The 14,699-nt window shown below is 48.8% G+C and overlaps 1 protein-coding gene across 1 annotated transcript in view; it reads right to left on the bottom strand.

Annotated features, from left to right (window-relative positions):
* The window catches only part of nfia (nuclear factor I/A), a 43,396-nt gene that overhangs the window by 12,291 nt on the left and 16,406 nt on the right, over positions 1–14,699 (bottom strand). The window contains exons 6-7 of the mRNA XM_055221577.1: positions 10,436–10,598; positions 9,482–9,570 (exon numbers count right to left, since the gene is read on the bottom strand). Coding sequence (XP_055077552.1) covers positions 9,482–9,570; positions 10,436–10,598 — 252 coding nt within the window. The remainder of the gene's footprint in view (positions 1–9,481; positions 9,571–10,435; positions 10,599–14,699) is intronic.

The following is a 14,699-nucleotide window of genomic DNA, read 5'->3' as shown; positions in this document are numbered from 1 at the left end:
CACCTCTCTCCCTGTGCCTCCTTCCTCTTTATGCGTCCTAACTGTACTTCCTTACCTCCTCCCTCCCTAATTGCTTACTTCCCTCTTTATCCTTCCTCACTCACTTCCTCGCTCGTTTCCTAAAGTACTTCTCCAAGTTGAGTAGAAATATGTTTTATTTTACTGTTACTGTACAAGTGATTTTTGACCCTAAAGCTCCACCAAGGAACTTTTCTGACTAAACTGGGCTAAATAAATACAAACTTATAGAGATACACTTCACCTGCACGTGTGTGTGAAAGGGACACACTGGGACATTAGACTAATTCTGAGACTAGACCAGGACTTGACCAGGACTAGACCAGGACTAGACCAGGACTAGACCAGGACTAGACCAGGACTAGACCAGGACTAGACCAGGACTAGACCAGGACTTGACCAGGACTAGACCAGGACTTGACCAGGACTAGACCAGGACTTGACCAGGACTAGACCAGGACTTGACCAGGACTTGACCAGGACTAGACCAGGACTAGACCAGGACTAGACCAGGACTAGACCAGGACTAGACCAGGACTTGACCAGGACTAGACCAGGACTAGACCAGGACTAGACCAGGACTTGACCAGGACTAGACCAGGACTTGACCAGGACTTGACCAGGACTAGACCAGGACTAGACCAGGACTTGACCAGGGGCCGTCCATCTTTAACTGTTGAGTTTAATCCATTTACGTCGGGGTCAGAGCGTCCCCACTTTGCAGATTAGAGGCTCTGGCTCTGGTCCCGAAGTGTGTGAGTGTGTTCTGGGGACAGGGCTGCGGAGAGGGGGAGAAGAATGAAAAGAAAGAGAGTAGGGAGAGGCAGAGCGAGGTGGGGTGGAGGAGGGGGGGAAAGGTAGAGAGAGAGGAGGAGGCGAGAGGAGGGTAGAGAGAGCAGAAAGTCCCGCGTCAGCAGCTCCTATTGATTAAAACCTAACCCCAGCCTCTCCTCTATCACTACAGCACTGCGCACTGGAATTACAACCAGACACAGCTCCGAGGGGCACCCAGCGGGGGAGAGGGGGAGAGGGGGAGAGGGAGAAAGAGGGGTAGAACCAGGCCAAACCCTCTCCTCACCCAGCGGGAGAGAGGGAGAGAAAGAGGGGTAGAACTAGGCCAAACCCTCTCCTCTCCTCACCCAGTGGGAGAGAGGGAGGGAGAGAAAGAGGAGTAGAACCAGTGCAAACTCTCCCTCTCTTCACCTCCACAGCCCCCCGTTCCTCCCCCGGTCCTCCCCCCGTTCCTCCCCTGCAGGAGAGCGATAGAGAGGTGTAGTTTCATTAGTCACAGATTACACATAACTCTGTGTTTTTGGTTTTCACACTGTCCTTTTTCAAACATGTTTAGTGAGTTTGAATTTGAGAAGTTTGTTTACCTCTGAACGCACCTTCATTTGTCCACACCTGGGACTGGCACAAACTCTGCACCTCCTCCTGCACCTCCTCCTGAACCTCACACTCCTGTTATGATCATCTAAACTGTTTACTTTTGCACTTCGAAAAACGCCTTTCTTCACCGATCTTAAACGTTTAAGTTTCTCACAGCAGAGCGCTGTTTGTGCTGTATTCAGTCTGTTCTCCTCCTTGTTCTCCTCACTGTTCTCCTCCTCGTTCCCCTCCCTGTTCCCCTCCTTGTTCTCCTCACTGTTCTCCTTACTGTTCTTCTCACTCTTACCCCTCACTTTTCTCCTTTTAATTCCTGTTCTCCTCATTCTACTCCCTGTTCTCCTCGTTCCCCTCCCTGTTCTCCTTGTTCTCCCTCTTCTCCTCCTTCTCCTCCCTGTACATCAGTGTGTCTCATTTGAATACGACACAGACGCAGAGACGGTGTAAAATCTCCCGGACACTAACTGCACTGGACACGGCTCACAGTGACTCTCACACGCCTCCATTAGAGCCAATACAGTCCCCCCTCTGCTCCTCCTCCTCCTCCTCTGTCTCTCTCCCCTCTACTTCTCTCCTCTTCTGCTCCCACTCTTGTGTCTTGTTGTGTGCTAACTCCTCCTTTCTCCCTCTCTCTCCTCCTCTCTGGAATTGAGGAAGACGTGTCTTTGTTTGCTGACTCCTCCTCCCTCTCCTCTCCTCTCTGGAGGTGAGGGCGCATCTCATGTGCTGACTCCTCTCCTCTTTTCCTCCTCACCTCTCTTCTCTCCTCTCTCTCCTCTCCCCTCTCCTCTTCTCTCCCCTCTCCTCTTCTCTCCTCTTTCTCCTCCTCTCTGGAGTAGAGGGCGCGTCTCGTGTGCCGACTCCCCTCTCCTCTGTTCTCTCCTCTTTTCCTCCTCACCTCTCTTCTCTCCTCCTCTCTCCTCTTTCTCCTCTCTGGAGGTGAGGGCGCATCTCGTGTGCTGACTCCCCTCTCCTCTGTTCTCTCCTCTTTTCCTCCTTACCTCTCTTCTCTCCTCTCCCCTCTCCTCCTCTCTGGAGTTGAGGAGGGCGTCTCTCGTGTGCTGACTCCTCTCTCCTCTGTTCTCTCCTCTTTTCCTCCTTACCTCTCCTCTCTCCTCCCCTCTCCTCCTCTCTCCTCCTCTCTGGAGTTGAGGAGGGCGTGTCTCGTGTGCTGACTCCTCTCTCCTCTGTTCTCTCCTCTTTTCCTCCTTACCTCCCCTCTCCTCTCTCCTCCCCTCTCCTCCTCTCTCCTCCTCTCTGGAGTTGAGGAGGGCGTGTCTCGTGTGCTGACTCAGGCGTTCTTTCAGACACTGTGAGTCATCGTTCCGTGTTTTATCGCTCAGACGAGGGTTCACCTTGAGGACCGCGGAGAGGGAAGCACCGCGGCCGAAACCGGACCCGTCCCGCATCGATCCAGGGCCCTCCTCCTCCTCTCACACAGAGAGGCACACAACACACACAGTATGTCCCTGTCCCTGTGTCCCTGTCACACACATGTGCAGGTGAAGTGTCCCTGTCACACACACGTGCAGGTGAAGTGTCCCTGTCACACACGTGCAGGTGAAGTGTCCCTGTCACACATGTGCAGGTGAAGTGTCCCTGTCACACATGTGCAGGTGAAGTGTCCCTGTCACACATGTGCAGGTGAAGTGTCCCTGTCACACATGTGCAGGTGAAGTGTCCCTGTCACACATGTGCAGGTGAAGTGTCCCTGTCACACATGTGCAGGTGAAGTGTCCCTGTCACACACACACACACACGTGCAGGTGAAGTGTCCCTGTCACACACACACACACACATGCAGGTGAAGTGTCCCTGTCACACACATACAGGTGAAGTGTCCCTGTCACACACACACACACACACGTGCAGGTGAAGTGTCCCTGTCACACACACACACACACGTGCAGGTGAAGTGTCCCTGTCACACACATGTGCAGGTGAAGTGTCCCTGTCACACACATGTGCAGGTGAAGTGTCCCTGTCACACACATGTGCAGGTGAAGTGTCCCTGTCACACACATGTGCAGGTGAAGTGTCCCTGTCACACACATGTGCAGGTGAAGTGTCCCTGTCACACGTGTGACCCTGGGTGATATTTTTCACATTCATGTCCGTGTACATTCTGGGTTGTTTTTATCGTGTTTGGGTCACTTTGCTGACCATATGTGTCTTTACCAGAGCCAACAGCTGTGGAGGGACAGAGGACGACCCCAGAGATGACCCTGGAGTGGCCCCGTCTCACAACCGGACCCCCTCCTCCTGCCCTCACTCCCCCCAAAGTCACCACGGCGTTTGTTTATAGGTGAGTGAGACAGAGAAACGCGCCGTAAGACAGAACAGTAAACGTCCGCAGCGCCATGGCAACGGGGAGCGCCGTCTAAGCATGTCCCTGTGTGTTTGTGCCAGCTCGAGCGGGGACGGGGGACAGGGGCAATCCAATAGAAATGGCCCAAAATGTGTCTTTAAAGTGCATTTGACAGATTATTACATTTTTCTAACTGTGTCTGTGGCAGTTTGTGGAAAAAAGTTGAAAATAAAAGGAATAAAAATACAGGAAATAGCACAAAGCTGTAAAACAGGACCCTCAGTTTACACAGAACGACGCCACTTTCATTCACATAATCTAACCAGTCTGTTTATATTACCGTTGCTAGGTAACAGTGATGGAATTACCTCTCCGTGTGTGACACCTGCTGCCCGTGTCCAGGAAGTGAAACTATAAAAGTCTATAAGAAAACTAGGACAAGTTTTTGAGTAAAATCTATGATGATGCTAACTGTTTTAAACAAGTGCCTCATGTAAACTGCACTTTATGTACTTTAAATGGAGGAGTAGTAGTAGGACACGTAGTAGTAGTAGTAGTAGTAGCAGTAGGAGTAGTAGTAGGAGTAGTAGGCAAGGCAAGTTTATTTGTACAGCACAATTCGTACACAAGGTAATTCAAAGAGCTTTACTGAATAAGAAAGATTAAAATCACACAAATCAAAACATAAATAATCACAAATAATCATCATAAAATGAACATTAAAACAGAAGAGGCCGAATAAAAACCTTTAGTAGTAGTAGTAGTAGTAGTAGTAGTAGGAGCAGTAGGAGTAGTAGTAGTAGTAGTAGTAGTTTTTAAGATTACGACATGTTTTTTTCCATTTCTACTTTCAGCTCTTTTTTTTGAAGCATTTTGAGATATTTTTTACTGTAAACAATATTAATCCATTATTGATATTTTGAAATATTTCCCACCTCATTATAGAGGACAAAGACAGAGACAGGAGAAGAGACAGGAGCAGAGACAGGGACAGGAGAAGAGACAGGAGCAGGAACAGAGACAGGGACAGGAACAGAGACAGGAGCAGAGACGGAGACAGGAGAAGAGACAGGGACAGGGACAGGAGCAGAGACAGGAGCAGAGACAGGGGAGCAGAGACGAGGACAGATGGCGTGGGCTTTGTGTGGCAGTGGGAGTGGGCACTGTGCCATAGGGTACGATGTGGTGCTATGGTTGCCCTGGAGACGCTCATGAAAAGAGCTGGCACCAACAATCACAGCGATTTAGACCTGGTTTAGTCCTGGTTTAGACCTGGTTTAGTCCTGGTTTAGTCCTGGTTTAGTCCTGGTTTAGACCTGGTTTAGTCCTGGTTTAGACCTGGTTTAGACCTGGTTTAGACCTGGTTTAGTCCTGGTTTAGACCTGGTTTAGTCCTGGTTTAGACCTGGTTTAGTCCCGGTTTAGACCCGGTTTAGTCCCGGTTTAGTCCCGGTTTAGACCCGGTTTAGTCCCGGTTTAGTCCCGGTTTAGACCGGGTTTAGACCTGGTTTAGTCCCGGTTTAGACCCGGTTTAGTCCCGGTTTAGTCCCGGTTTAGTCCCGGTTTAGACCTGGTTTAGACCTGGTTTTGTCCTGGTTTTGTCCTGGTTTTGTCCTGGTTTTGTGCTGGTTCAGTGCTGGTTTAGTGCTGTGGTTTGGTCCGGTTCTGGTCCAGTCTTGGTCTGGTCTGGTCCGGTCCAGTCTGGTCTTGGTCCGGTCCGGTCTTGGTCCTGGTCTGGTCCGGTCCAGTCCGGTCTTGGTCCAGTCCGGTCCGGTCTTGGTCCGGTCCTGGTCTTGGTCCGGTCCTGGTCTGGTCCGGTCTTGGTCTGGTCCAGTCCGGTCCAGTCCTGGTCTTGGTCCAGTCCGGTCTTGGTCCGGTCTTGGTCCAGTCCGGTCTTGGTCCGGTCCTGGTCCGGTCCGGTCTTGGTCCAGTCTGGTCTTGGTCTGGTCCAGTCCGGTCTTGGTCCAGTCCGGTCTTGGTCCGGTCCTGGTCCAGTCCGGTCTTGGTCCAGTCCGGTCTTGGTCCGGTCCTGGTCCGGTCCGGTCTTGGTCCAGTCTGGTCTTGGTCTGGTCCAGTCCGGTCCTGGTCTTGGTCCAGTCCGGTCTTGGTCTGGTCCGGTCCGGTCCTGTCCGGTCTTGGTCCGGTCCAGTCCGGTCCCGGTCCGGTCTTGGTCTGGTCCAGTCCGGTCTTGGTCCGGTCCAGTCCGGTCTTGGTCCGGTCTGGTCCTGGTCTTGGTCCAGTCCGGTCTTGGTCCGGTCCTGGTCTTGGTCCAGTCCGGTCTTCGTCCGGTCCAGTCCGGTCCTGGTCCAGTCCGGTCCTGGTCTTGGTCCGGTCCAGTCTGGTCCAGTCCGGTCCCGGTCCGGTCTTGGTCTGGTCCAGTCCGGTCTTGGTCCGGTCCAGTCCGGTCTTGGTCCGGTCTGGTCCTGGTCTTGGTCCAGTCCGGTCTTGGTCCGGTCCTGGTCTTGGTCCAGTCCGGTCTTCGTCCGGTCCAGTCCGGTCCTGGTCCAGTCCGGTCCTGGTCTTGGTCCGGTCCAGTCTGGTCCAGTCCGGTCCCGGTCCGGTCTTGGTCTGGTCCAGTCCGGTCTTGGTCCGGTCCAGTCCGGTCTTGGTCCGGTCTGGTCCTGGTCTTGGTCCAGTCCGGTCTTGGTCCGGTCCTGGTCTTGGTCCAGTCCGGTCTTCGTCCGGTCCAGTCCGGTCCTGGTCCAGTCCGGTCCTGGTCTTGGTCCGGTCCAGTCTGGTCCAGTCCGATCCTGGTCCTGGTCCAGTCCGGTCCTGGTCGTGGTCCAGTCCGATCCTGGTCCTGGTCCAGTCCGGTCCTGGTCTGTTCCGGTCCTGGTTTAGTCCAGTCCTGGTCTTGTGTCTCTGATGCATCGACCTGTGTGTGGTTCACTGCACACACACTTGCTTCACTATCTCTGCGGGGACATTCTCACTCTATAAGACACACACATCAATACAACATAAACTTAAAGTGTATCGCTGCACACACACACACGCTTCACTATCTCTGTGAAGACTTCACTGTACACACACACACACACACACACACACAGTGGTGTTTCATGCCCGTTGTCCACACAAATACTGACTCTGTTACGTTTAGTTGCACAATTTAAAATAAATCTGTCCCTCTAGACCAAATGTATCCGGAACATCCACTGTCCAGGAATCTGTATAAGTAAAAACAATTCACCATCTCCAGACAGAAAGAATAAATCTAAAACAAATCTAATAAATAAATAATAATATAATAATAATAATAATAAATAAATCTAAAACAAATCAGCCACATCACATGAACAGCCCAGAATAAACATGGAAACAGTTTAAATAAAGACAAATACGACAAATATGACAAAAAAACACAAATACGACAAAAAACCACAAATACGACAAAACCTCAAATATATGGTGTTTGTGGAGTTTGTGGAGTTTGTGGTGTTTGTGGAGTTTGTGGAGATTGTGGAGTTTGTGGTGGAGATTGTGGAGTTTGTGGAGATTGTGGTGGAGATTGTGGAGTTTGTGGTGTTTGTGGAGATTGTGGAGTTTGTGGAGATTGTGGAGTTTGTGGAGATTGTGGAGTTTGTGGAGATTGTGGAGATTGTGGTGGAGATTGTGGAGTTTGTGGTGGAGATTGTGGAGTTTGTGGTGTTTGTGGAGTTTGTGGAGATTGTGGTGTTTGTGGTGTTTGTGGAGATTGTGGAGTTTGTGGAGTTTGTGGAGTTTGTGGAGTTTGTGGTGTTTGTGGAGTTTGGAGTTTGTGGTGTTTGTGGAGATTGTGGAGATTGTGGTGGAGATTGTGGAGTTTGTGGAGTTTGTGGTGTTTGTGGAGTTTGTGGTGTTTGTGGAGTTTGTGGTGTTTGTGGAGTTTGTGGTGTTTGTGGAGTTTGTGGTGTTTGTGGAGTTTGTGGTGTTTGTGGAGTTTGTGGAGTTTGTGGAGTTTGTGGTGTTTGTGGAGTTTGTGGAGTTTGTGGTGTTTGTGGAGTTTGTGGTGTTTGTGGAGTTTGTGGTGGTGTTTGGTGTTGGTGGAGTTTGTGGAGATTGTGGAGTTTGGTGTTTGTGGAGTTTGTGGTGTTTGTGGAGATTGTGGTGTTTGTGGTGTTTGTGGTGTTTGTGGAGTTTGTGGAGATTGTGGAGTTGTATAAATCCTGCCGTGTTTGTAGAAGTCACACATTTGATTAAACAATAATATAATAAAAGTTTATGTGACACAGTAACAGTAAAGCAGGAGAATCCCAGAGGAGAGCTTTAAAAGCACAAACATCCACTGGAGCAAACGAGAGGAGCTCGTTTAAACGTCAGGACGTTCAGTGTCTCAGACAAGCGACGTCTTTGACCCTCAACAAATATGTACATTTATTAAAAACACACCAAAATGTCCCCACAAGAGCAACAAGTACACACCATAAAAACTGAACCTGAAAATCACCCGCCATCACCACTGTAGTACTATAGTACACGGTCACTGTAGTACTATAGTACACGGTCACTGTAGTACTATAGTACACGGTCAGTACCAGCTGAAGAACAGCAACAGAAGTGCCAGCAGGTGGAGTAGTAGCAGCAGTAGCAGTAGCATTAGTAGCAGTAGTAGTAGCATTAGCATTAGTAGTAGTAGTAGCATTAGCAGTAGCAGTAGTAGTAGCATTAGCATTAGTAGTAGTAGTAGCATTAGCAGTAGCAGTAGTAGTAGCAGTAGCAGTAGCAGTAGCAGTAGCAGTAGTAGTAGCAGTAGCAGTAGTAGTAGCGTTAGCAGTAGTAGTAGTAGTAGTAGCAGTAGTAGCAGTAGCAGTAGTAGTAGCAGTAGTAGCAGTAGCAGTAGTAGTAGTAGCAGTAGCAGTAGTAGTAGTAGCAGTAGTAGTAGCAGTAGTAGTAGTAGTAGCAGTAGTAGCAGTAGCAGTAGCAGTAGCAGTAGCATTAGTAGTAGTAGTAGTAGTAGTAGTAGTAGTAGTAGTAGTAGTAGCAGCAGTAGCAGTAGTAGCAGTAGTAGTAGCAGTAGTAGTAGCAGTAGTAGCATTAGTAGTAGCAGTAGTAGTAGCAGTAGTAGTAGTAGTAGTAGCAGTAGTAGCAGTAGCAGCAGTAGTAGTAGTAGCAGTAGCAGCAGTAGTAGTAGTAGCAGTAGTAGCAGTAGCAGTAGTAGTAGCAGTAGTAGCAGTAGCAGTAGCAGTAGTAGTAGTAGCAGTAGCAGTAGTAGTAGTAGCAGTAGCAGTAGCAGTAGTAGTAGTAGCAGTAGTAGCAGTAGCAGTAGCAGTAGTAGTAGTAGTAGCAGTAGCAGTAGCAGTAGCAGTAGCATTAGTAGTAGTAGTAGTAGTAGTAGTAGCAGCAGTAGCAGTAGTAGTAGCAGTAGCAGTAGTAGCAGTAGCAGTAGCAGTAGCATTAGTAGTAGTAGTAGTAGTAGCAGCAGTAGCAGTAGCAGTAGTAGTAGCAGTAGTAGCAGTAGCATTAGTAGTAGTAGCAGTAGTAGTAGCAGTAGTAGTAGCAGTAGCAGTAGCAGTAGCAGTAGTAGTAGCAGTAGTAGTAGCAGTAGCAGTAGCAGTAGTAGTAGCAGCAGTAGTAGCAGTAGCAGTACCAGTAGCAGTAGCAGTAGTAGTAGTAGCAGCAGCAGTAGTAGTAGTAGCAGTAGCAGCAGTAGTAGTAGCAGTAGTAGCAGTAGCAGTAGCAGTAGTAGTAGTAGCAGTAGTAGCAGTAGCAGTAGCAGTAGTAGTAGCAGTAGTAGTAGCAGTAGCAGTAGCAGTAGCAGTAGTAGTAGCAGTAGTAGTAGTAGCAGTACCTGAGGTTGTTGGGGGATGTTGAATCCCGGGTCTCTGGGTCCCACGCTCACAAACCTCTGTGCGGGGGAGGTGGTGGGGGTCGAATACGCTGAGAAACACAAAATAAAACATGAGTCACGTCGCTCCTCAGGTTTGAATCAAAACAGAATCAACATTCACTTTAATAAATCCAGTTTGTTCACGTTTTGGATCGATGAGGAGTATTTATTTAAAACAGTCCTGTGTCGGGGCGAACGGTTTGGCTGCGTTCTGTAACATTTCTGCCAAAGTCTGGAGTCAGATCCAAACACAGAATCGAGCGTCGAGAAAAGAGCGTCATAGTCCCAGAGCGCGCAGGCCGAAGGCGCACACGTTTGTGAGGGATTTCACTTTATATCTGTTTGTACAGCCTCCTGTCGTCACAGCGCCACAGTGTGGCCTTTGGCATCACCAGCAGTCCAACCAGCACAATGAGGGATTGAACCAGCAACCTGCTGGTTAGTTACACGTGTGAGAGAGCGGGAATGTACTCTGATACACATAAAACTGTCTCTATAACTAAATACTTTATTTTATTAAAACTCATCAAAAGCATTTGGTATAAGCTGAGGACAGTGTGTGTGTGAGGACAGTGTGTGTGTGAGGACAGTGTGTGTGTGAGGACAGTGTGTGTGTGAGGACAGTGTGTGTGTGAGGACAGTGTGTGTGAGGACAGTGTGTGTGTGAGGACAGTGTGTGTGTGAGGACAGTGTGTGTGTGTGAGGACAGTGTGTGTGTGAGGACAGTGTGTGTGTGAGGACAGTGTGTGTGTGAGGACAGTGTGTGTGAGGACAGTGTGTGTGTGAGGACAGTGTGTGTGTGTGGACAGTGTGTGTGTGTGAGGACAGTGTGTGTGAGGACAGTGTGTGTGAGGACAGTGTGTGTGTGAGGACAGTGTGTGTGTGTATCTTTGTGTATCTGTGTGTGTTACTCACTGGGGGAGGTGGGGGAGCTGCCCCCCTCGGTGGAGGAGGTTGCCGGGGGTTTGCTGTCCACAGGGAGGGGCACCGGTCGAGCCATGGGCGGAGGAGGAGGAGGGGGGAGCATCGGGGTCGGCAAGAACGGGTTATGAACCTTACCCTGGGAACTGCCGTTGGGCTGAAAGAGAGAAGAAGAAGAAGAGAGGGAGGAGGAGGAGAGGGAGGAGGAAGAGAAGGAGGAAAAGAGAGAGGGAGGAGGAAGAGAGGAAGGAAAAGAGAGAGGGAGGAGGAGGAAAGAAGAGAGGGAGGAGGAAGAGAGGGAGGAAAAGAGAGAGGGAGGAGGAAGAGAGAGGGAGAGAGAAGGAAGGAGAGGGGAACAGAGGGAGAAGGGGTATTAGTTAAAATGTCTGTACATTTAGTTATAAAAGCACATCAATAAACAAGGTCTCAACCAGAACTAAACCAGGACTGAACCAGGACTGAACAGGGACTGAACTGGGACTAAACTGGGACTAAACTGGGACTAAACTGGGACTAAACTGGGACTGAACAGGGACTGAACTGGGACTAAACTGGGACTAAACTGGGACTAAACTGGGACTAAACCGGGACTGAACCGGGACTAAACTGGGACTAAACTGGGACTAAACTGGGACTAAACTGGGACTAAATTGGGACTAAACTGGAACTAAACCGGGACTGAACAGGGACTGAACAGGGACTGAACTGGGACTAAACTGGGACTAAACTGGGACTAAACTGGGACTAAACCGGGACTGAACCGGGACTGAACTGGGACTAAACTGGGACTAAACTGGGACTAAACCGGGACTAAACCAGGACTAAACCGGGACTGAACCGGGACTGAACCGGGACTAAACTGGGACTAAACTGGGACTAAACTGGGACTAAACTGGGACTAAACTGGAACTAAACCGGGACTGAACTGGGACTAAACCAGAACTAAACCGGGACTGAACCGGGACTGAGGTCTTAACTCAGACTAAACTCAGTAGAAGCAGGAGGCTGGTCATAAGTCTCAGTCTGGACTTTAATAAAAACACGAGGAGTTTTTGTGTCCAACCTGTAACCGCTGTGTCCTTCTGTGGACGAGAGCGTGCACGTGTCTGTGTGTGTATGAGTGTGCACGTGTCTGTGTGTGTATGAGTGCATGTGTGTGTGTCTCGGAGCGTGCACATGTGGATGAGAGTGTGTGTGTGAGCGTGCACGTGGATGAGAGCGTGCACGTGGATGAGAGCGTGCTGTGTGTGTGTGAGCGTGCACGTGTGTGTGTGTGTGTGTGTGTGTAAAGTGCACAAAGTGGTGCGTCAGCAGATCTGTAGCTGGTCATAAAGAATTCTGCTGCTGCTCGCATTTTATCTGCTAATCTATAAGTATAATACCCTGTGCTCCGTCTGCGCCGCTATCACACCACGTGCACGCACGTACACGTGCACACACACGTACACGTGCACGCACCTCACACATACACGCGCCTCACACGTGCACGCGCCTCACATGTGCACGGAAGGCCTTTGTATTGTTCCACAGTTTTATCTAAAGTTGGAGCAGCGAGAAGGAAGAAAAGGGCAAACGCTAAAGGGAAAAACTGGAGGTGAGATTTTAGGATAAGACCTGGTTTAGCTCTGGTTTAGTCCTGGTTTAGTCCTAGTTTAGTCCTGGTTTAGTCCTGGTTTAGACCTGGTTTAGTCCTGGTTTAGACCTGGTTTAGTCCTGGTTTAGCTCTGGTTTAGGTCTGGTTTAGGTCTGGTTTAGGTCTGGTTTAGTCCTGGTTTAGCCCTGGTTTAGCTCTGGTTTAGTCCTGGTTTAGCTCTGGTTTAGGTCTGGTTTAGTCCTGGTTTAGGTCTGGTTTAGTCCTGGTTTAGCTCTGGTTTAGTCCTGGTTTAGCTCTGGTTTAGTCCTGGTTTAGTCCTGGTTTAGCTCTGGTTTAGTCCTGGTTTAGCTCTGGTTTAGTCCTGGTTTAGCTCTGGTTTAGCTCTGGTTTAGTCCTGGTTTAGCTCTGGTTTAGCTCTGGTTTAGTCCTGGTTTAGCTCTGGTTTAGTCCTGGTTTAGCTCTGGTTTAGCTCTGGTTTAGTCCTGGTTTAGTCCTGGTTTAGTCCTGGTTTAGCTCTGGTTTAGTCCTGGTTTAGTCCTGGTTTAGCTCTGGTTTAGTCCTGGTTTAGCTCTGGTTTAGCTCTGGTTTAGTCCTGGTTTAGCTCTGGTTTAGTCCTGGTTTAGTCCTGGTGTAGCTCTGGTTTAGTCCTGGTTTAGTCCTGGTTTAGCTCTGGTTTAGTCCTGGTTTAGCCCTGGTTTAGTCCTGGTTTAGCTCTGGTTTAGTCCTGGTTTAGCCCTGGTTTAGTCCTGGTTTAGTCCTGGTTTAGCCCTGGTTTAGTCCTGGTTTAGCTCTGGTTTAGTCCTGGTTTAGTCCTGGTTTAGCCCTGGTTTAGTCCTGGTTTAGCCCTGGTTTAGTCCTGGTTTAGCTCTGGTTTAGTCCTGGTTTAGTCCTGGTTTAGCCCTGGTTTAGTCCTGGTTTAGCTCTGGTTTAGCCCTGGTTTAGCCCTGGTTTAGTCCTGGTTTAGTCCTGTTTGAATCCTGTATCAATGGATTACCTCAGGTTAAATCCTGGGTTCTTTATATATCTTCACCTGTGTGTGTGACAGGGACACTTCACCTGCACACGTGTGTGACAGGGACTCTTTTGTATTGTGTCGTATTGATTTGACTCCTTTATTCGTCTTTTAAATTCCTCCCACTCGTTACAGTGTGAAGTTCCTTTAGTGGTTTTAGATTTGAGTTTTTTCTGTTTGTAGCAGGTTCAGACGAGGTGAGGGGTGTTTTATGGCCCCGCTCCCCTCACTCTCCTCTCCCTCTCTCCTTTCTTATGTGTGTGTACTCTGTGTGTATTTGTGCTGTAGTATTGTAGTGTGTGTGTGTGTGTGGGGTGTGTGTGTGTATGTGTGGAGGGGTGTGTGTGTGTGTGTGTGTGTGTGTGTGTGTGTGTGGAGGGAGTGCGGTCACAAATCGATCCGGTGTCTAGACTCAGATATATCAACTATCACTGAGACTGACACCACAGCACTGCAGAGAACTGAGGACTAAACCAGGACTAAACCAGGACTAAACCAGTGCAAAACTAGGACTGAACCAGGACTAAACTAGGACTAAACCAGGGCTAAACCAGGACTAAACCAGTGCAAAACTAGGACTAAATCGGGACTAAACCGGGACTAAACCAGGACTAGACTAGGTCTGAACCAGGGCTGAACCAGGACTGAACCAGGACTAAACTAGGACTAAACTAGGACTAAACTAGGACTAAACCAGGACTAAACCAGGACTAAACCAGGACTAAACCAGGGCTAAACTAGGACTAAACCAGGGCTAAACCAGGACTAAACCAGGACTAAACCAGGACTAAACCAGCGCAAAACTAGGACTGAACCAGGACTAAATCGGGACTAAACCAGGACTAGACTAGGACTGAACCAGGACTGAACCAGGACTGAACCAGGACTAAACCAGAGCTAAACCAGGACTAAACCAGAGCTAAACCAGGACTAAACCAGAGCTAAACCAGGACTAAACCAGAGCTAAACCAGGACTAAACCAGCGCAAAACTAGGACTGAACCAGGACTAAATCGGGACTAAACCAGGACTAGACTAGGACTGAACCAGGACTAAACCAGGACCGAACCAGCCAAGGTACACGCCCACTGCTCTGCACTTTCTTCTCCAGTTTTATTTTCTTAATCGTGAAACACGCAGGACTTGGCAGCGTGGTGTAGTCATTTTGGCACAAATACTTCTACATTGACCTGTAGCATCAGTGTTTTCTGTAAAAATCACAGGACTCACACGGCTTCAGTTCAGTTTTGTTTGACAAAGTAACCTCTGCATTAGACAACAATCAGTTTATTTTTAATATTTTATTTGGACTTTTCAAAAGCCTTTGCTACACTCAACCACAAAAAGTCTTGGAAATTATATAAAATATGTTCAAGTGGCTATAGAATGAAGTTTGTGATCAATCCCAGTTCATTTGTTGTAATTCTGATAGAGCAGTTATACTGAGTGGAGTCCCTCAGGGGTCCATATTAGGTCCTTTATTTTTTTTTTATTATACCTAAATCACTTTTGTTGTGTCTCTAGTTCTTAATGTTTGCTGATGAAACAACTTTATTCTCATCTAATTCAAACTGGGACTGGAAGTGCTGGATGATCGTGACAAACGGTTCACACTAAAAACAGTCGTGTTGTAGTTTGGGGTCAGCACTTTCA

Source organism: Periophthalmus magnuspinnatus, chromosome 4 (assembly GCF_009829125.3).
Source record: "Periophthalmus magnuspinnatus isolate fPerMag1 chromosome 4, fPerMag1.2.pri, whole genome shotgun sequence".
Classification (NCBI taxonomy): Eukaryota; Metazoa; Chordata; class Actinopteri; order Gobiiformes; family Gobiidae; genus Periophthalmus; species Periophthalmus magnuspinnatus.
Note: the sequence above shows the minus strand (reverse complement) of the source record. Positions and strands in the feature narration are given on the sequence as shown.